Source organism: Lissotriton vulgaris, chromosome 1_1 (assembly GCF_964263255.1).
Source record: "Lissotriton vulgaris chromosome 1_1, aLisVul1.2, whole genome shotgun sequence".
NCBI classification, from domain to species: domain Eukaryota; kingdom Metazoa; phylum Chordata; class Amphibia; order Caudata; family Salamandridae; genus Lissotriton; species Lissotriton vulgaris.
Genome location: NC_141685.1, coordinates 110,313,533 through 110,336,676, shown reverse-complemented (window position 1 = coordinate 110,336,676; position 23,144 = coordinate 110,313,533). Strand labels below are relative to the sequence as shown.

The following is a 23,144-nucleotide window of genomic DNA, read 5'->3' as shown; positions in this document are numbered from 1 at the left end:
TAGAAGCCTCAAATGAAAAAGTGTATGTGAATTAAGCTCAAGGAAGGAGAAAAGGTCAAGGATATAAGATGTTTATTTCACCTCAAGGTGGGAATAGAAAAGTGTACAAATACAACCAGAGTGATAACCAAGTAAAAGACAAGTGACTTTGAAAGCATGATAAACCCATACTATATCGTCCAAAAACCTTAAAAAACGTCCCCATGTCATACGCTTGTCTCATTCAGTGTAAATGCCCGATATCCAAAGAAATGTGGTGTATTATAAAGAGAAAAAGTAATTATAGTTAAACCATGCCAAGTAGTATCCGCTCCTACCTTCCGTGATACAATGTAGACACAATACCGAAACCAGCTATATCCTACCAGGAGCATGACAAACCATAATTACTACTTCATAATCTTATTGAATGATTATACATTTGTTCAACAGGCAAAGAGTCTTACCAGTTTGCCTTGTAGATAAGCGTGAGAATCGTTCGTGTTCACCCAAAGCTGCCTACCTCGTTCAAGTATTTAAAAGAAGATGGATTCTAATGAACAAAGATTCCCAAATGAAACGCGAAACGTTTATGTCAACAGAATCCTGACAAAAACATACCGCTCAATCTTCTAATGAAGCGCAGGATAATACCGCCATCAAACGTAATCCCGGAGGTCACATGAGTCTGGTTATCCAATCAGGTACGTTTAAAACTATTCCAAGAAATACAAAACGGACTACAACTCCTGAACTGCGTAAAGCTCAAGAAGAACCTACATGTTCCAGGACATTCAAAATAACTTTATTGTACCCCACTCGGGAATCGAAACCACTGCCCGGGACTATCTCAAATCCATAACCCAATGTTACAGCATTATGTATGGGTTACTTTTGAGGACAAAGCAGGGGAAATCCAAATGTGTATAAACCAAATGCAATTGGAGACAGAAAAGAGACAGAAAATGAAGGAAAGAGGCAAACTCGATCTTAGTGACAAGAGTGTGACATGCAACAGCAAGCTCCCGTACAATCTAAGTGTATCACAGTCAATTGCAAAAAACACAATATTTCATAATGGTCATTGAGACCCCCAGGGATTAAGGTCCCTAAGTATTTTATCCAGAAAGTCTCCCTGCGCGCAAGCATGGTATTAATGTCAGTGTCAATACGCTTGCTAATGTGTTCAAGAATAGTAAAGCGCAATTGTGGTATTGTATGAGGAGTAGTTGTCCAATGTGCAGCTAGAGATGAGCTCATATTCTTCTAACGGATACGACTCTTGTGTTCCACAATTCTTGTTTTTATCATTCTACTCGTTCTCCCCACATATATTAATCCGCACGTACATTTGATTGCATATATTACCCCTTCCGTTGTGCAATCCGATGTGTGTCTCAGAGTAATAGCTTTGCCTGTGTGTGGATGTCTAAATTCGTTGCCAACCACGACATTGCCACATTGACCACAATTGTAGCATTTTCTCATGCCTTTGTTGTTGATTTTCATAGTTTTTTTTGGTGATTTCAATAACTCACGTAAGTTTTGTGAACGAGTATGTGCAAATAGTGGTGGACCAACAAGGATACCCTTGAAGTCTTGCTCATTTTCCACCAATTCCCATCTTTTTCGAATGATAGCTTTTATTTTAGAAGATTGCGCCTAGTGTTGTAATACAAAGACTTCCCTTTTTGTTGATTGTTTGATCTGTTTTTTCAGTAAGTCTTCTCTTTTTTTGTTAGAAACTGAGTGCTCTGCTTCTTCCGAAGTTGAATCTGGGTAGCCTCTTTCTTTGTATTTGATGGATTGTTCTTTTATCAAATCCTTACATGTATCCATGTTTGATATTATTCTCTCAATCCTCATAAATTGAGAGATAGGTAGGTGTTTTTTCAATGAAATAGGATGGGCACTTGACTAGTGTAACACGTTGTTCACATCAGTAGGTTTTGTGTATACTTTGGTCAATAGTCTTTTGTTGGTTTTTGTTATTTCAATGTCCAAAAAGGGAATCTGATGTGTATTTACTTCGTGAGTAAACTGTATGTGTGAGTTGCATTTATTGAGATCAATTATACTAGATTCTAGTAGCTCTCTTGATCCTCTCCACACCACTAGGATATCATCAATATATCGTCCAAACATCACAGCATTTTGTTTCCAATCCGGGTTCTTTAGGATAAATTGATCCTCAAAATAGGCCATAAAAATATTCGCGTAGGCAGGCGCCCCTGGAAATCCCATGGACGTGCCTGTCTTCTGAACAAAATAGTCTTCCTGCCACTGGAAATAACTATGATACAGTGCAAAATGTAGCAGCTCTAGAAGAAATACACTTTTATCCTGATGTATTTCTGACTGTAAGAGTCTCCATTCTACTGCCTCTAGTCCCTCATTGTGGGATATTGACGTGTATAATGCTACTACGTCTATGGTACATAACAAGATGTCTTCCAAGAAATGATCTTTGATGGCTTCCAGTTTAAGTAGACAGTCTGTGGTATCCTTTACATACGTCACCCAGGATTGTACTAACGGTTGGAGATGGTGATCCAAAAAGTATCCCAATGCCTCATGTATAGATCCTCACCCTGCTACAATTGGACGAAATGGAGGATGTTGTTTGTCCTTATGTATCTTCGGTAACCTGTATATCTTGGTAATTTTGGGATACAAGTTCATCAAGTATCTGCGTGTATTATCATCCAATATTGTTTCATCAATTCCTTTTTGTAAAATATCCTTCAGGATATTTTGAAATGCCATCGTAGGATCTTGTTCCAGGCAAATGTATGTGTTCTCGTCTCTTACATGTTCATTCACACTCTGTTGGTAATATTCCGTGTCTAAAATCACAAAATTCCCAAGATATACATGTTACCGAAGATACATAAGGACAAACAACATCCTCCATTTCGTCCGATTGTAGCAGGGTGTGGATCTATACATGAGGCATTGGGCTACTTTTTGGATCACCATCTCCAACCGCTAGTAAAATCCTGGGTGATGTATGTAAAGGATACCACAGACTGTCTACTTAAACTGGAAGCCATGAAAAGATAATTTCTTGGAAGAAATCTTGTTATGTACCATAGACGTAGTAGCATTGTACACGTCAATATCCCACAATGAGGGACTAGAGGCAGTAGAATGGAGACTCTTACAGTCGGACATACCTCAGGATAAAAGTGTATTTCTTCTAGAGCTGCTACAATTTGCACTGTATCATAGTTATTTCCAGTGGCAGGAAGACTATTTTGTTCAGAAGACAGGCACGTCCATGGGATTTCCGGGGGCGCCTGCCTACGCGAATATTTTCATGGCCTATTTTGAGGATCAATTTATCCTAAAGAACCCGGATCGGAAACAAAATGCTGTGATGTTTGTACGATATATTGATGATATCCTAGTGGTGTGGAGAGGATCAAGAGAGCTACTAGAATCTAGTATAATTGATCTCAATAAATGCAACTCACGCATACAGTTTACTCACGAAATAAATACACATCAGATTCACTTTTTGGACATTGAAATAACAAAAACCAATGAAGGACTATTGACCAAAGTATACACAAAACCTACTGATGCGAACAACGTGTTACACTACTCAAGTGCCCATCCTATTTCATTGAAAAAACACCTACCTGTCTCTCAATTTATGAGGATTAAGAGAATAACATCAAACATGGATACATGTAAGGATTTGATAAAAGAACAATCTGCCAAATACAAAGAAAGAGGCTACCCAGATTCAACTTTGGAAGAAGCGGAGCACTCAGTTTCTAACAAAAAAAAGAGAAGACTTACTGAAAAAACAGATCAAACAATCAACAAAAAGGGAAGTCTTTGTATTAAAACACTCGGCGCAATCTTCCAAAATAAAAGCTATCATTCAAAAAAGATGGGAATTGGTGGAAAATGAGCAAGACTTCAAGGGTATCCTTGTTGTTCCACCACTATTTGCACATACACGTTCACAAAACTTACGTGAGTTATTGAAATCACCAAAAAAAACTATGAAAATCAACAACAAATGCATGAGAAAATGCTACAATTGTGGTCAATGTGGCAATGTCATGGTGGACAACAAATTTAGACATCCAAACACAGGCAAAGCTATTACTCTGAGACACACATTGGATTGCACAACGGAAGGGGTAATATATGCAATCAAATGTACGTGCGGATTAATATATGTGGGGAGAACGAGTAGAATGATAAAAACAAGAATTGTGGAACACAAGAGTCGTATCCGTTAGAAGAATATGAGCTCATCTCTAGCTGCACATTGGACAACTAATCCTCATACAATACCACAATTCCGCTTTACTATTCTTGAACACATTAGCAAGCGTACTGACACTGACATTAATACCATGCTTGCGCGCGGGGAGACTTTCTGGATAAAATACTTAGGGACTCTAATCCCTGGGGGTCTCAATGACCATTATGAATTATTGTGTTTTTTGTAATTGACTGTGATACACTTAGATTGTAAGGGAGCTTGTCACACTCTTGTCACTAAGATCGAGTTTGCCTCTTTCCTTCGTTTTCTGTCTCTTTTCTGTCTCCAATTGCATTTGGTTTATACACATTTGGATTTCCCCTGCTTCGTCCTCAAAAGAAACCCATACATAATGCTGTAACATTGGGTTATGGGTTTGAGATAGTCCCACGCAGTGATTTTGATTCCCGAGTGGGGCACAATAAAGTTATTTTGAATGTCCTGGAACATATAGTCCCTTCTTGAGCATTACGCAGTTCAGGAGTTGTAGTCAGTTTTTTATTTCTTGGAATAGTTTTAAACGTACCTGATTGAATAACCAGACTCATGTGTCCTCCGGGATTACGTTTGATGGCGGTATTATCCAGCGCTTTATTAGAAGATCGAGCGGTATGTTTTTGTCAGGATTCTGTTGACATAAACGTTTTGCGTTCCTTTTGGAAACCTTTGTTCATTAGAAGCCATCTTCTTTTAGATACTTGAACGAGGTAGACAGCTTTGGGTGAACACGAACGATTTTCACGCTTATCTACAAGGCAAACTGGTAAGACTCTTTGCCTGTTTAACAAATGTATAATCATTCAATAAGATTACGAAGTAGTAATTATGGTTTGTCATGCTCCTGGTAGGATATAGCTGGTTTCGGTATCGTGTCTACATTGTATCACGGAAGGTAGGAGCGGCTACTACTTGGCATGGTTTAACCATGATTACTTTTTCTCTTTATAATACACCACGTTTCTTTGGATATCGGGCATTTACACTGAATGAGACAAGCGTATGACATGGGTTTGGTTTTTAAGGTTTTTGGAAGATATAGTATGGGTTTGTCACGCTTTCAAAGTCACTTGTCTTTTACTTGGTTATCACTCTGGTTGTATTTGTACACTTTTTTATTCCCACCTTGAGGTGAAATAAACATCTTATATCCTTGACCTTTTCTCCTTCCTTGAGCTTAATTCACAAACACTTTTTCATTTGAGGCTTCTATTCTATCTCACTTGCAAGCTCTCAGTATTATACTAATCATAGAAACACAATGTACAGAACCACCAGGTACTAAGAATAATATGTTGTGTTGTAGATTCGGACGAGAACTACTTCGGAATCTTCTTTTCATGAATTGTATATAAATGTTGTAAATCGCTAATCCCCTGACGAAGGGTTCAGTTTGAACCCGAAATGCATTGGGAATGACCTCATTTTTTCACCTTTAAGAAATTGTTATAGGATTGAATTGCTTTGATTTATTTTTGGATTGTCTTTCATTGATTCAATGTTATGTTTCTCATCAAGGAATTAATTTGTGCAGATTAAAAGTGTTTAGTACTGCAATATAAATGAAAATATGATGAAGAATCATTTTTGAGTACGTTTGAAATACTTTAAATGTAAATGTAAATGTCATGGTACTTATAGAGCGCACTGTCACCAGACGTCACCTTGCGGTGTCGCCTATGCGGCTTCCTGGCGCTGATACTCATACCGCTGTGGAACCCCTCCTGGCTTTCCCTGTGAAGTGTCCACTCCTGGGCACCCCCAGGGTGAAACCAGGCATCCTTAGCGCTGTTGGGGCCAGTGTGGAGGCTAAGCAAGCTATTGCCCAGAGTTGCAGCGTGGGGCCCGTGATTAGAATAGGCACCGAGGCGAGAATTAACAGGTCTGAGGAAATTGAGCCCGAGAACCCGCTGAGGCGGGAATCGAACCCTGGTCCTTGGCCAGAACCCTGCATCAGGGTCTGCCGCTCTAACCATTGAGCCACACTCCACCACTTTATGATATAGAACTTGAGTACATTTACTACAGGTTAATTAGGCCTAGTTTGGGCCTGTGGAGCTGTGCGACACGTAGCCTTCGGTTTCCAAAGACTCATCCTAAAAATGTTACAACATGGCCAGTCCCAATTACGTTTTTTTGTACAATTAGGCTGGACGTTGCAAAATCTCCGTTCAGGATATGTGCCCTGGCGCCTGATTAACACAACGTCATTATTTTCTATCTTTAACTTAACAGATAAACAAATCTCTTTGGCACAGAGAGGAGCAGACTATACGGTGCTGAGCATTGAAAAACTCGAGAGATTACCACTGACAGTTTCCGAGAAACCTGTTATTGAGTGGATAATACACGGAACAATAACAATACCAATTACATTTCAGTTTCAATATTGCTTAAAGCACATACCAGCAGGCCTGTATGAAAGGTTGGGTAATGGGTACATCAAGTCAACCTGGAGCTTACCTTATACAAATAAATGTAGAAATGGGGTAAATAAAGAGGTATTTCTTAGTGGGAGAAATTGTGAAAACTCACTGAGCGGTACGCTCCTGTGTCAAGAAATTAACTTACATGGAGCCTGCGAAGGTTCATCTAATGACCTTTCTTGCCACCTGCACGGCACCCCAGCCTTACAGATAGAGCCCTTTTTCAGACAACTTTCCAACAGTAGTTACGTTATGTTAAGTGACCACAGCAGCTTTGGCATGGTGCCAGGAAAAGCCTACCTCGTCAGTGTTACATCCAGGGTCACTTGTTGTATGCAAGTATTGTATCCAAACATTAAGCCAGACAAGGAGGGAACGATATGGCCTTAATTGAATATCTCTTCTATTCGAATTTAAACTTTAAGCAGAATGAAATGCATTCTTTTTCAAAAGACTGTGCCTTTGACCTCGTCTAAAGAAATGTATGACCTGCAAGTAGCAAGGACTTCTGCAGAGATACATGAATTATTATCAACAAATTGCCCCGCCCGTACATTTTGTAGAAATGCTTAGCCAAATTTTAAACATGTCTGATACCAGCGGCATCGCACATGTATTGAAGACAATTTTTTCGGGACTATTATCACCCTTTGAAGCAGTCCTGAGCATCTTCCCGAATGCTGTGTTCGGCGGCCTGCCTCTCCTCTTGAGACTCGTAGCAGGAATCTTATTTTTGTTCCTTCTGCTCCGATATGGCAAGTCCAGTCACAGGCAAAACTCAGGCTACAATGGAAGAAACGCTCCTTGCGATGCGGTACAGAGATAGAATTTACAAAGTACTCGGATTGGCTCGGCTGAGAGATCTGAATACCACGTGGTTCCTTTCATTCAGACCAATCTGGCAAGATTGCATCTTACCTGTTCTACGATGCCTGCGATGCGGAGAAGAATGCGTGTTAGATGTCTGTCTCACACTCCCATCAGCAGTACCAAAGGATGTCAATACTTTGCTTGGTTCGGTAACGGCTCATGCAACGTGTTGTTCCCAGCGGCTACCTATTCTGATGACAGCATTTGTTGAGACCTCACAGCAACAAGCTGGCAGTGAGGTACGAGATGAAAGCGGCACACGGGTACAACCTTCAGTTACCATTGCTGATCTAGACAACGATGACGGCAATGCATTGCATATATGCACTATTTCTACTTTTTCAGACATGGCCGAACTTTCACCTACTGTTGTAGAGGAATTCTTTAACAGCCTATCTGAGGTAATGTTCTCCCCTAACAACGAGAATAACTTTTAGAACAAGAGCACACAGCGTTCCCTGAACTCTAAATTTGGCCTTCAATTAGGATAAACAGAACTTTCAAACCTGCTTTTGAAAATGTTTTCTTTTTTAAACACACGGAGATTATTTTTCCCCGTTCCCAAAATATTTACCTTTTTGGCACATGATACTCTGCTTAAAGTAGAACTATTCTAAGAGAACAAGATTTCTATTTTGAAAACTTAGAGACAATATTTTCCCTTAGCCTCTAGCACATGTACAGTCTTGCATAAATATGTGATGAAATGGTCTCAACCTTCTCTTCTGTATTTAGAGCCATTTCATAAATGTAAAATGTTGTGAATCATTTAAGACACAATATATGCATTATTTTGAATGATACCACTGCTTAAAAAATGTACAGTACAACACTCATGTTTTTCGTGTACATACCATTTCAAATGCAGTTCATGCATTTTGGGGAGGGATGGAAAACACATGCATAGATATGTTTAAATTGCTTAGTATTTAGTAATGATGGACATTAGACGTGGAGTGGGTGTTGTGGACGAATCTAGGACCCTAGTCTAATATTCCCGATTTATGCCCTTATATAGTTATATCAAATCATATCCTTATATAGGCATAATAATCATACCCATATTAAGACATAGCCAATGCAGTCCAAATACAGCAAGGCTACTTCCACAGACTCCCTCGAAAGCACAACGTGTTCTTAGAGAAACCAAGCCTCCAGCAGCCCGGGACTTCCCCCTGCTTCTGTATTGATTTGTCCTAGAACTCCTGGAGTCCTGAAGGAACTGCGAGTTATTAGTGACGTCTTATGTCCAACCTTACGTCAAACTCTGCACCTTCCAGGAATTAATATACCAGCATCTGCCCTAGCAAAATATACGGTGGTTTGGAGCAGATCGACTATCTACTTGCCCCACGCCCTGCTGTAGCAAGTGCCGAAGGAAACCGACCCTCCCGCTGACACACTGAGAGAGACGCTGTCTTTTCTCTTTCTGAGAAATCCAGCTCCAGTGTTTCCCAGCTACCTTTGCGGGTTGCTGGGAGATTGAGTCCTGAGAGAGAGATACAAGACCTCCTACATTCTAAACAAGGTACGGAGCTGATTAGACCCTTAGAGAATTCTTGGTTTAGATTCTTGGCAGAAACTAATTTAACTTTAAGCTGCTCGTCCCTTACTTCTTCCCCCGTACTAGGCTTAGGTTAGGTACACCGGGGTAGGCGTATCTTAGAAGCACCAGTTGAATACGTTTAGTCATTATTTTATCGTTGTATGTATTTTATCCATTTTAAACACCGGATGTCTTAGAAACCATACCAGGCTTTTACAGTATTATTTTATAATACTCTTTTTACTAAATGCTCTTTACTTTATGACAAGTATTGCGATTGTAGCAATTCACTTCTCTTGCATGAGAAAGAAGACTGTTCAATAAATAACTTCTTTTATTGAAAATGCCCGTCTCTCTGTTTCTCTGCACTTCTGGTGAAACTAAGCATGCACAAGTGACTGAGTAAAATAGCTATCTATTATTTCCGCGACTCTGGAGATATCCTCCTTGTTATTGGGGAGCAAAGTTGTCATGTTTATGCGGTCAGAAACTAATCCCTTCTTGTGAATTCGAGAAAGTTTCTAGTGACCTCTGAGCTAGCTAACATTCATAATTAAGTCTAACATATTCAATAGTGACCTAGTCGACCTCAGTCCCACGTCTACACTATTGTTTATGTTATTCCAATGCGCTGAGCCTATTGGGAATATAGGAACTACACTACAATTCTATTCAATTGGCAATGTTTAAATATGTCTAGACTTATTTAAGCTTTGCAGTTAAGTTCTGTTTTAAACATGCAATCAAATGCATGATTTCCCAACGTACTGTTCTAGTCCTGCAGGCCTTACTATAGCTTAATAGCCTGCTGCAAAGGGCCTGCGGCTCGGGGCTAAAACACATGTTCAGGGCCTTTACCAACCGGTATATCCTGAGGCAGAAAGGCTATACGGCTATTAGGCTTTGGTTTTGGCCGTGTACTGCCTCTGTTAGCTTCCTGAAGTTTTCTAATTATGCCCGTGCTCTTGGGAATCACTCCCCGCCTGGAGTGTAATCATAAATCTAGTAGGTAGCAGTCCTATGGTTCATACGACTGTCTCACAAGGTACTGGATTGTTGCTGTAATATCCAGCTAGTATTTCAATGAATGAACTTCCACTCGATATTCACTGTAAAGTGCTCATTTATTTCAAATCACATATAATTTGGTGTTATCTTAACACAACATTCCTGCTATGCAACATGAATATTCCCATCATTCCAATGCATTTCGGCGATTGGTCGCCTTCATCAGGGAAATGTTCTAAAAAATAAACATAATATGTTGTACTCCTTAATATCAAGAAGTGCCCATGTTTCAATTACATTAAATGCTTACTGGTGATATACTCTGTGGTTTCACTAGTGTGCTGATCGCCCATATATTACGCACCATGTCTTCAGCTGTCCATGTCTGAGTCTCAGTTCTCTATTGCTCTGCAGCGCTCTGGAAACGATCTTCGTGTGGGAGATCAACATGTGTGCTCAGCGCACGCTTTTCGACTAAGTGTTTCTGTCTTTCGTGTTCGTATTCAGCCCCGTTGTGCATGGTTACTGGTGGCATGTATTTTATTGAATACGAGGTCGGTAGTGTATGTTTCCTCAACTCGGTTGTGATTTTGTTTATTTGGGGATGGTATACTGCAATTACTATAAACGTTAGCCCTTCTTCAATGTCTCTTAACTGTCTTACTGCGTTAATTAATAGCGCTGCTGTTCATGCCTACGTTTATATTGCAAAGCTTCCCCCATACGTTCCAACTGACCGCATTAATCTTATCCTGTTGCTCGCGAGTTCCCTCACCTTCGTTCTGTGTGTTTCTGCTCCCAAACGCCCCTCGCTGTTTCTTCCTGTTGGCGTCTAAGCGATGTCAGTTAACCGCGGCTCTTACGCTGCGTGACATTGCGCGCATGTTCATTGATGCTTTAACGAAAACTATTGGATTTACCATTTAAATTCCCTCAAGCCGCACAGCCTTAATGACAGGGTCGAATTTACTTGTTATTTGTAATGCATGGACGCAAAGAACAAAGTTCTGTTATTTATTATGAAAACCTGAATCTTTATATTGAAATGAGGCTATCATATGTATTTATATCATGGTGTCAGGCCAGCCCTACATGTATCAACATTGCACACTAAAAGAACAGTAAACACGCCATTTCCACACAGCGCGCAGCGTATTAATAACGTTTTCACAAAGCAAGAAAACCTGATTTTCGTTAAAGCAGCAATGCGCATGCGCACAATGTCACGCAGCGTAAGAGGCACAGTTAACTGACATCGCTTAGATGCCAACTCTTCGAGCAAAATACTGGCATAGTATTTAGATTCAATGTCGAGGAGAGCTATCATTCGGAAGTCATTTCTCTTTCCACTTTTATAGATTGGGTGGATAATAGCGCCTTTCCAGGACTCTGGGATGTTGTGGTTTAGCCTACAGTATGAAAACAGGGGGGCCAAGAGGTCCGACCACAAACCTACGTATGATTTAAACAGGGCCTGAGGAAGACCGTTAGCCCCAGGAGCTCCTTCTGACCTTGCTTTCCTGATTGTACGGGCAATGTTGTTTCCTAACACTTCTGGTGTTGTCAAGGTCTCCATCAAGGGGTCTTCGCTTTGCTCCATTCCGTCAAATGTTTTTGCTTCCAGGACATGATTAGCTAAGTTGTTAGGCTCGGTCTTATCAATGCGTTGGGCTTCAAAAGGTAATAACTCTAAATTAGTTGATGGGGGGCTAGAATGACCGTCCCTGTTTGAGTGGTCGCAGAATTGTTTAGTTGCAAACTGAGTCCATTCTTCTGAGGTTATATTTGCGCTACCATGCCCACTTTTACCTAAAGGACCCCTGTTAACTAGAGACCAGAATAACTTTGTGTTGGAGTTCTTGCTTGCTTGAACCAGCTTCAGCCAGAACTGATCCGATGTGATTTGTTTGTCCTTGTATATAGATGATTTGAAGGTTTTTCGTGCTCGCTTGTAGTTGTTGAATTAGCTTGTGTTTCCTGGGTTTTTCCCAGCCAGGCGTAGAGCCAAGTTTCTTTGAGATTTTAACTTTTTTGTTGCTAAAGAAATGCAAGATTGTGTAATGTGCTGACGAGTATGGCTCGTAGACGGAAATTCGGACATTGATCATCAATTGTTCCACATCAGAGCTTCAGAGGTAAATGTCATGCACTGCAAGGGTTAACCCAGAGAGCTGCCACTCACATTCTCCTGCTTTCACTTCTAGTTTTCTACACAGTTCTCTGGCCGCTATCACATAACTATTAATGATGCATAAAATGACCAAAACCACAGCCAGCTCTGAAAAATCTTCATTTTGTGCTTGTTAAATAGTTTTGAGTGTGTTGGGTTTATATGTTTTATTACTAATCTCTAAAATTAGCTGAACATACCCTTTTTAATCCAAGCATTGTTCATGGTGTTGATTTTACAGGTAGCATGGTCAGGTATGCTTGGATTTCTTTTTTTATAACTCTCTCACAGAATAAAAACCAACAATGTTTCTTTACTTTTAGTCCACTTTGTGCTAGTCTCCCAATGGGTTTCCTGATACTTCATGTTTTTCCTAACTGTAGGGAAATAAACAATAGCAGAGAATAGACACGTTCATTGATGGTGGAGTGCTCGCTGATATTTTTTTAGATTTGAAGATTGACAAAAGCTTTTTGCACGTTCACTGCCATGACATGGTTTTCCTCCTGTGTGTCTTCGCTGATGAATCCTTAATGTTGAAGATTGACTAAAACTACTTCCACATTCACTGCACTTGAATGATTTTCCCCAGTGTGTGTTCTCTGGTGCCGTTTTAGGTCTGATAAACATATAAAGCTCTTCCCACATTCATTGCACTTCAATGGTTTTTCCCCAGTTTGTGTTCTCTGATGCTGTTTTAGGCTTGATAATCGACTAAAGCTCTTCACACATTCATTGCACTTGAATGGTTTTTCCCCAGTGTGTGTTTTCTGATGCCGTTTTAGGTCTGATAAACCTATAAAGCTCTTCCCACATTCATTGCACTTGAATGGTTTTTCCCCAGTGTGTGTTCTCTGATGCTGTTTTAGGTTTGATAATAGACTAAAGCTTTTCACACATTCACTGCACTGGAATGGTTTTTCTCCAGTGTGTGTTCGCTGATGCATCCTTAATGTTGAAGATTGACTAAAACTACTTCCACATTCACTGCAAAAGTATGGTTTTTCTCCAGTGTGTGTTTTGTGATGCACTTTTAGGGTTGATAATAGACAAAAGCTCTTCAGGCATTCACTGCACTTGAATGTTTTTTCTCCAGTGTGTGTTCTTTGGTGCTGTTTTAGGCTTGATAAACATATAAAGCTCTTCCCACATTCATTGCACTTGAATGGTTTTTCCCCAGTGTGTGTTCTCTGATGCTGTCTTAGGTGCGATAATAGACTAAAGCTCTTCACACATTCATTGCACTTGAATGGTTTTTCCCCAGTGTGTGTTTTCTGATGCTGTTTTAGGTTTGATAATAGACTAAAGCTTTTCACACATTCACTGCACTGGAATGGTTTTTCTCCACTGTGTGTTCGCCGATGAATCCTTAATGTTGAAGATTCACTAAAACTACTTCCACATTCACTGCACTTGAATGATTTTTCCCCTTTGTGAGTTTCCTTGTGCCGTTTTAGGTTTGATAATTGACTAAGGCTCTTCCCACATTCATTGCACTTGAATAGTTTTTCCCCAGTGTGTGCTCACTGATGCCGTTTTAGGTTTGATAATTGACAAAAGCTCTTCCCACATTAATTGCATTTGAATGGTTTTTCCCCAGTGTGTGTTTTGTGATGCTCTTTCAGGGTTGATAATTGACAAAAGCTCTTCCCACATTCATTGCACTTGAATGGTTTTCCCCCAGTGTGTGTTTTCTGATGGCGTTTTAGGGTTGATAATTGACAAAAGCTCTTCCCACATTCATTGCACTTGAATGGCTTTTCCCCTGTGTGTGTTCGCTGATGACTCATGAGTTTAGATGATTCGGAAAAACTACTTGTACATTCACTGCAAGTGTATGCTTTTTCTTTCTTGGTTAGTGTCTCTGAGTCGGGTATGTATTTTTCTACATCGCTTGACTGTGCTTTCTGAAGGGCCAACATAACTGGTAAAGCACTTGTGTTTTTCTCACACTCCCTGTAAGTGTGTGGTATTTTGCTCGTTTGCTTTCCGATTACACCCTAAAATGAAAAGGTCACCAAATACTCGCCACACTCATAACGTGTGTAAGGCTGCTTTATGGGTGATTGTGTCTTTAGACTGGATAATGGTTCGGCAAGCTTGCGGGTAAAGATCCATCTTCCTTCGGGTCGGTGCACACTGGGACAGTACTCTTTGTTTTACATAGCAGAACCCTCATTTCTTTTAACTTTCAGTTAACTTTGCTTTTCGCTGGTTTTTGTGGAATGGCCTGAAAGAGTTTACAATACACCCCCAGCATTGAATAGTGGCCTGATATCACTTTAGGGAGCAGAGTACTGCTGTAACCACCTCATGATCAGAGCTGGTATTGGACATGGTTACATTAGAAGTGGTTGATCAGTGTTGCCTTCCTTTTCTAGAGGACATTTTTTCATCTTTAGGCACGGAGATGCACAACTGAGACTGGTAGAACCACCGAATTGCCCTTGACGGTACTTCCCAAGATCTGTCCGTTTATGTTCAGGTTCGACTGCCTTTGTCGGCACTTACGTTTTCCTGAATACTGGAACTCCATGTTACGGACTTTGCTTTTGCAGAGTTACAGTACTATCTTCATTATTCTTAAACATTTTGTGCAATCAAGGATTGTTTTCTGTAGGATGTAAAGAGATTTAAATTACTTAAATGGAAAATACCTGAATACGCATATACAATTTTTAATTGATTGTAAAAGCATCTCATTTATTACTATTGTTGAAACTTATGAAGACATATTTAAGACTCATTCAACCATACAGAGATATTTGCATAAAAGTTCTTTTAACCCTTTGCAGGCGTTGGACAGCCCCCGGCCGTCCGACGTCATCATGGTAGTGTGCGGAGGACGGCTGGGGGCTGTCCTGACCATGCCCAGTCATAAACCACCCGCACCGCGGCGAAATTTGTATTTGTATTTGTATGTTGGATTTATATCGCGCCAATCACCTACAGGTCTCTAGGCGCTTGGAAATTGATGGAATTTATACCGCAGTCAACGGGTTAAACATGCCACATCTTATTTATTTCAGCAAAGGTGTTCATAGAGTAACTTAGCAAAAAAAGGGCGCTCACATAGCACACATATAATAGGTACAGCTTTAGGTAGATGATTATGGTCAAGGTTTTGTTAAAACAAGAACGGCTCTTGGAGTAAGAGATGGATCAGGAAGACTCAAGACAGCAAGGTGGACATCAGAATGTTGTACCATACATCAAATCTTATTGTTCATGGAGGTGACTGGTTTCATTCACTACTAACTCAATTTTTCGGGAGGATTCCCCTCGCTGTTATCTCAAGGCCTAATTACAGGAGCCTGTTGTGCGCTGATTGTGTTTGGGGCGCTTGTGGCGTAAAGGGGCTCTATCTGGGCCTTGCAGATAAGTTGACTGGGGGTGAGTGCTTGTATTGTCAACGCTCCGTCCATCATTTCCTTTGGTTTTTCCTTGTAGGCCCTGCATCATGTATCGACCCTTTCCCCATATAAGGTCCCTGCCCAATCTAAAATGGTGGTGCCTCTAAGACTCTAGGAATCTAGATATTGACATAGTCCTTCTTTCAAGAAGGACATGCTAAGTTCTATCATGTTCTATAGCTTTTAAGTATTTCCATGGTGGCGGCCATCTTAGAATGATGTTGTTTACTAATTCTACTTAGAATTCCAGACTGGCTCGGTCTATCGAATTTCGTCCTAGGCCACTGTTCATCCTATACCCACTATCCCTCTAATCTGGATTCTAGCTTCCTAATTGCAAAATCTAGTTTAACCTAATGTATTTCAACTTCCCTTTGTTACATTCACAGCTGGGCCCTCTCTTCAGGATTTGCTGATTTCCACATAGTAATCGCATGCATATAACGCTGGGGAGCCCAAAACAGAAAGAGTATCTTCTTCTCTCTGGACGTCTTCTGCTGTTTAATGGGCTGTCTTTGTAGAACGTAGTCATGGAACTTTCCTCCAGTCACCACATGATTTGCTCCATCCCTTCCTTCCTTCATCTGACCACCCCCCTTCTCCTCCACTCCCCTCAGCTTCCCCCCACGTGAGCATGTAGTACTCCGGTCCCTCCCCTCTTTCCACTCTGGTAATTTGGAGCCCTTAGCCATGGATTCCCTTTCTCAAAGATCACTAGACTCCAAACTACACTATCATATTCCCCCATAAACTATCTGAAAGCGTATTCAAGAACTGAAAACACAGGCTTCTCAAATGTCTCCCAGAAACCCTTATTTCCACCCCCTTTGTCTGCACAAATAAAGGAGCTACCATAAGTGACCTTATCTTATACACTAAAAGACCAGCACAATGAAGGAAAGCCCTTTGCTCTCTGCTCCAGATCACTGAATCCACAAAAACTCCCCAAGGTCTCAGACTCTCGGTAACTCCCTCTATTGTTTGCCGAGCAGAGGCAACCATCTACCTTTATAACATTGGGATTATCCTCATCCAAGCATCTGAACGCAACCTAGAAATACTTGATAACATTTTCCTCACTCATCAAACTCTATGTGATAAATATGTTTCCTCCCTGACCCAAGCTCATCATAGCCCTTTAGTCATCCCACGGGTACCTCGTTCTGTATCCTCCCCTCTCCCCACTACTTGTATTGCTCCACCCCTTGCCCTTCCTCCCTATCCACCTTCATCAGATTACCCAACAGCATTCATTTACCATTACCCTTGCAGCTTGTTTCAACCAACATTTTTCATCATTATAGCCTGAGCCCGCATCACAGCCCTAGAGTAGCAACCACTGAAATACCATGACTCGATACTAACATCTTCACCTCATTAGTTATTAAACAGTAGATGGTTGAGGTAGTAAACATACATTCGGTAATCCCCATTCAGTACAAAAGAGGTAGATAGTAGTGTATGGATAGCATAGGTGACTAGTAGTCAACGAAGAATGATCCACGAGGGAATCAGAATGTTTCACAAAACACATTAATTAAACAGTAGGTGGTTGAAGAAGTAAACACACATTTGGTATTCGCCTTCAATATAATATATGGATCACATAGGTGACTAGAGGTCAACATAGAATTAAAGTCTTTATTAGAAGCATTTCTACTACTTTTTTGAAGGAGGTAAAGGAAGGGATTCCACGTATCACTGGAGGTAGGGAGTTTCAAACCTTCGGTGCAATCCCTGAGAATGCTCTGCAACCAGTTCTTTTTTTATGGAAGGATTGTGGTTTCAGTAGTGAACTCGCACTTCGCAGTTGTCTGAATCCTCCCGATCGCTCAAACTTTAGTGCGAAGTAACAGGAGGTATTATTATGCAGGGCATTATGGGTCATGCAAGCTATCTTTAGGTGCATTCTTGCCTCGTAGGGCAGCCAGTTCAGAACTTTCAAGGACGGAAAGATGTAGTTATTTCTTTTAGTTCCTGATAACAGTTTGGCCGCAACATTAAGCGATACCAACACTATGACACTATACTCCAACAAATCCTCTCTACGGCACTCTACTCCCCCACTCCATTCTACGACACTGTGATCCGTGATCCTTCACTCCACACAATGACACTGTACTCCAACAAATCTTCTCTACGGCACTCTACTCTCCCACTCCACTCCCACTCCACTCTACGACACTGTGATCCTTCAGTCCACACTATGACACTGTACTCCAACAAATCCTCTATGGTACTCTACTCCCCACTCCACTCTACGACACTGTGATACTTCACTCCACTCTACAACACTGTACTCCAACAAATCCTCTCGTCAGCACTCTACACCCCACTCTACTCTACGACACTGTGATCCTTCGCTCCACTCTACAACTCTGTACTCCAACAAATCCTCTCTACCGCACTCTACTCCCCCACTCCACTCTGCAACGCTATAATCCTTCACTCTACACTATGACACTGTTCTCCATAATTATAAGGGACGTAAACCCCGTGTGTTCAAGGCTTTACGTAATTTGATAACAGATCATGGCTTAGTAGATACTTGGAGTAACATGAATCCCGAATTACCAGGCTATACTTATTACTTGTTTCCACATAGGAAAATGGCACGTTTAGATTATTTTTTTGCTCCCTTATCGATATTAACGGACACTCAGGTTGACTTATGACCATGCACCTATTGTCTTAAGTATACCTGACTTGAAGATTGCCTATGAGGGGAGAACTTTTACTTTTGATAGAAAACTTTGTCTAGATGAAGAGTTTCAGACGGTTATGTCAAAATGGATAAAGGAGTTTATTAACGTGAATTTGTGCTCGGCCAGTATAGACATAGTATGGGATACATTTAAGGCTTGCTTCAGAGGGGAGGTGATGAGTTTTGGTTATTATCGTCAGAAAAAGTTAAGGGCGGAAATGCAAGATCTGTATACTGCTTTAAAAATTCGGAGGAGAATCTAATAAAGGAATTACAAAAAACTGATAGCCAAAGGGATATAAGAGTAGCTAGAAGTCGGGCTAAGATTTCAGGGATCTGGAGTAAAGAAAATGCAAGAAAGTATTTTGTACATAAGAGACAATTGCATGAATATGGTGAGGCAATTAGTAGATCCCTCGCTTTACGGTTAAAGATGCAATCAACATCAAGATCTATTTCTAAACTGCAGGATCAATATGGAAATGTTCAACAAGATCCAGATAAAATTCTAGATATTTTTCAGCAATTCTATACGGAATTATACACGCAACAAATAGTTCACAGAGTAGATTCAAGATTTGATTTGGGGGATTTTATACAACTAAGTGATAATGATAAGGAGTGGTTGGAAATCCCTTTTTCTCTGGAAGAGTTAGAATTGGCGGTAAAAAGTCTGGCGAATGGTAAGGCTGCAGGACCAGATTACATTCCTGGTGAAGTCTACAAATTATTTTTTGAGCAACTAAAATATATTATGCTGGATACTTTTAGAACGGCACAAAATGGTAAAGCACCATTGTCATGGAATGATGCTACCATTGTGGTTTTCAGTAAAAAAATTAAACCTCCAGAAATGCCGGGCTCATACCGCCCGATTTCTTTACTCAACTGTGACAGCAAATTGTACTCAAAAGTTATAGCTAACCGCATCTCTAAAGTTATCACCCCGCTAGTCTCCTTAAACCAACATGGATTTATTCCTAATAGAGGTACAGTGACACATATAAATAAAGTTTTAACTCTTTTTGATATCGATTAGGCAGAAAACCGTGCATTGGCTTTAATATTACTCAATGCTGAGAAAGCGTTCGATCGCGTAGAATGGCACTATTTATGGGAGGTAATTGCAGTTCAAGTGTTATACTCTGCCCCTAATGCTAGAATTGCAGCAATGGGCAGGAAATCATCATTGATAAAAATCACAAGAGGGACTCGGCAAGGATGCCCGTGTTCGCCATTATTGTTTGCCTTATTTATTAATCCTTTTTTAAATAGACTATCCAACACCCCATCAATTACACCATTTATAGCGCAAAACATATCACACACAGTATTTTCTTATGCAGACGATGTTGCGGTGGCTAATGTTAATCCAGACGAGGCGCTAATAGAGATTGAGCGGTTGGCCCTTGAATTTTGTTTATTATCAGGATACAAATTAAACTCTGCAAAGACACAAGTTTTATGTACCGGTAATATTCAAACTAGCGACCCTAGAGTTGTATCCGAAGTAACGTACCTTGGTATCAATATCAAGACTTCTATGAAAGATATTGTTGAAACCAATTGGGTCAGCACACTTCAACATATCAAGCATTCGTTAGACATATGGGGACGCTTGCAATTAACAATTATTGGCAGAGGGAACATCATTAAAATGAGTATTTTATCAAAAGTTCTATATCTCTTTAGAGCTATACCTCTAGAGATTCCACCACATTACATTCAACAGTTGCAATCTGTATGTGCGAGATTTCTTTGGGCTCCGGGAAAATCCCGTCGGGCAATGAGACTCGAGAGAGGTGGTCGGGCTATCCCCGATTTCTTGCTATATTTCTATGTATGCTTTTTACAAAGATTGCGACTGTTACTAACCGGGGAATCGGTAGAGGATATGGCAGAGGCACCATCCATATTTTATTTATTGCTAGGGACTCACGCTAGACGCAGCTTATTTAAAGAACTTGAAGGCAATTATTATAAGAGAACACTATATAAAGTTCTGGAATCCGCCTATGCAGTTTGGAGGAAGATCTCCAGAATGATAAATTTAGGGAAACTGACACATTACAAACCCTTCGATGCAGAGAAAATACTACCCTCTATCTTTTGGGACCGGATTGCTAAAGAATGGATGCATAGGGGGGTAACGCAAATTGGGGATGTTTGAATCAGATGGGTCGATTGCAACTTATGAGAGCTTGACATCAAAATATCAATGAACTAAATCATCCTTCTTTAAATATCTGCAAGTAAGGGATTTTGTAAATCGAAGGCATATTCTACCTGATACTGTTCCTATAGTAGAGGCTATTCGTACACGGAAAAAAAATGGACTTCTGTTGAATATTTTAATGGATCATAGACCTGATGACTTACAGAAGTACAACGTTTATTGGCAGCATCAGCTGGGGGAACCTGGTATAAGTATAGAAGATGCAATGGTGATGTCCAGAGAATCGTTCTTATCGGCTAACTTGAAGGCTCAGTTTTTAAGACTGTGCTTAGATTATATTACACTCCAGAGCGGATGAAGAAGTGGGGCTCACAATATGATGGGAAATGCTTCTGTTGTAAAAATGATAATGCTGATAGTATTCATATATTTTTTAGCTGTACTAAACTGCACCCATTGTTGACTCATATTGAAAATTTTCTCCCTATGATTACAAAGACTACTGTGAAGATTTCTCCAGCACTTATGCTACTCGGAATAGGGGATAACGTGAAGAAGGGAACTGTTTTATACAAATATAGGTATTTGTGTTTTGTGGCTATGACTCCTGCACGTCTTTGTATCGCCTCTGATTGGTTACAAGAGGAGCCTCCCGCATTTGAATTTTGGAGAGCTAAATTATATAATCTTTACGAGTTGGAGTGGAATCTGTATGCTTTAAAGGGGGCAAAGAAACAGAGACTTGGTATGTTAATTTGGGGTGCAATTCATAAACATTTAGAGATGTGAAATGTTGATTGGTTAATCGGCTGTATAAATGCTCTCATATTGAATTTTATGATTTGTTACATATATGTTTTGTATGTGCTGATGACTTGTCCCATCGGGAGAACAATAAAAAATTTAAAAATGAAAGACACTGTGCTCCAACAAATCCTCTCTATGGCACTCTACTCCCACACTCCACTCTATGACACTGTGATCCTTGACTCCACACTATGACACTGTACTCCAATAAATCCTCTCTATGGAACTATACGCCCCCACTCCACTCTAAGACACAGTGATTCTTCACTACACACTATGACCCTATACTCCAACAAATCCTCTCTACGGCACTCTACTCCCTCACTCTACGACACTGTGATCCTTCTCTCCACTCTACAACATTGTACTCCAACAAATCCTCTATACGGCACTCTACTACCCCACTCCACACTATGGTACTGTGATCCTTCATTACACACTATGACACTGTAATCCAATAAATTCTATCTACGGCACTTAACGCCCCCACTCCACTCTGCGACACTGTGATCTTTCACTACACACTATGACACTGTACTCCACCAAATCCTCCCTAAGGCGCTCTACTCCCCCACTGCACTCTAAGACACTGATCCTTCGCTCCACACTACGACACTATACTCCAATAAATCCACACTACGACACTATACTCCAATAAATCCACTCTACGACACTGTACTCCAACAAATCCTCTCTATGGCACTCTACTCCCCCACTCCACTCTATAACGCTATAATCCTTCACTCTACACTATGACACTGTACTCCAACAAATCCTCCCTAAGGCGCTCTACTCCCCCACTGCACTCTAAGACACTGATCCTTCGCTCAACACTACGACACTATACTCCAATAAATCCACTCTACGACACTGTACTCCAACAAATCCTCTCTATGGCACTCTACTCCCCCACTCCACTCTACAACGCTATAATCCTCCACTCTACACTATGACACTGTGCTCCAACAAATCCTCTCTATGGCACTTTACTCCAACACTCCACTCTACAACACTGTGATCCTTCACTTCACACTATGACACTGTACTCCAATAAATCCTCTCTACGGAACTATACGCTCCCACTCCACTCTATGGCCATGTCTGAACTGGGGTGGCAGAGTGGGCTAAAGAACGGTGATGGATTAAACCCAGATCTGTTGAATGGGTGTCAGTGTTTGATTGGTTCAGATGCTCCGTCCATCACCACCCCCTTTTGTACCGCTTTGTTCGCCATAAGTAGGCAGGGTATGCTCAGACGTGAGTCCCTCACTCACTTTGCCACTGGATTCAAGCAAGCAGGGCTGAAGACGGCTGAAATGCCAGAAACCGGTCCTCAGAAGGTTGTTTCCGGTCCAGGGAAGGCATGGCTTGGCAGTTCGGGCTGGACTGTTCCCATGAGGCACAGGGTCAGACTGATTTGCATATGGCCATGTCTGCACTGGGGTGGCAGAGTGGGCTAAAGAACGGTGATGGATTAAACCCAGATCTGTTGACTGGGTGTGAGTGTTTGATTGGTTCAGATGCTCCGTCCATCACCACCCCCTTTTGTACCGCTTTGTTCGCCATAAGTTGGCAGGGCATGCTCAGACGTGAGTGCCTTGCTCACTTTGCCACTGGATTCAAGCAAGCCGGGCTGAAATGACAGAAACCAGTCCTCGGAAGCTTGTTTCCGGTCCAGGGAAGGCATGGCTTGGCAGTTCGGGCTGGACTGTTCCCATGAGGCACAGGGTCAGACTGATTTGCATATGGCCATGTCTGAACTT

At 40.9% G+C, this 23,144-nt stretch overlaps 1 protein-coding gene across 1 annotated transcript in view; it reads right to left on the bottom strand.

Annotated features, from left to right (window-relative positions):
* The window catches only part of LOC147737645 (uncharacterized), a 339,012-nt gene that overhangs the window by 218,768 nt on the left and 97,100 nt on the right, over positions 1–23,144 (bottom strand). Inside the window, 1 exon segment of the mRNA XM_086924706.1 lies at positions 12,730–14,281. Coding sequence (XP_086780832.1) covers positions 12,730–14,281 — 1,552 coding nt within the window.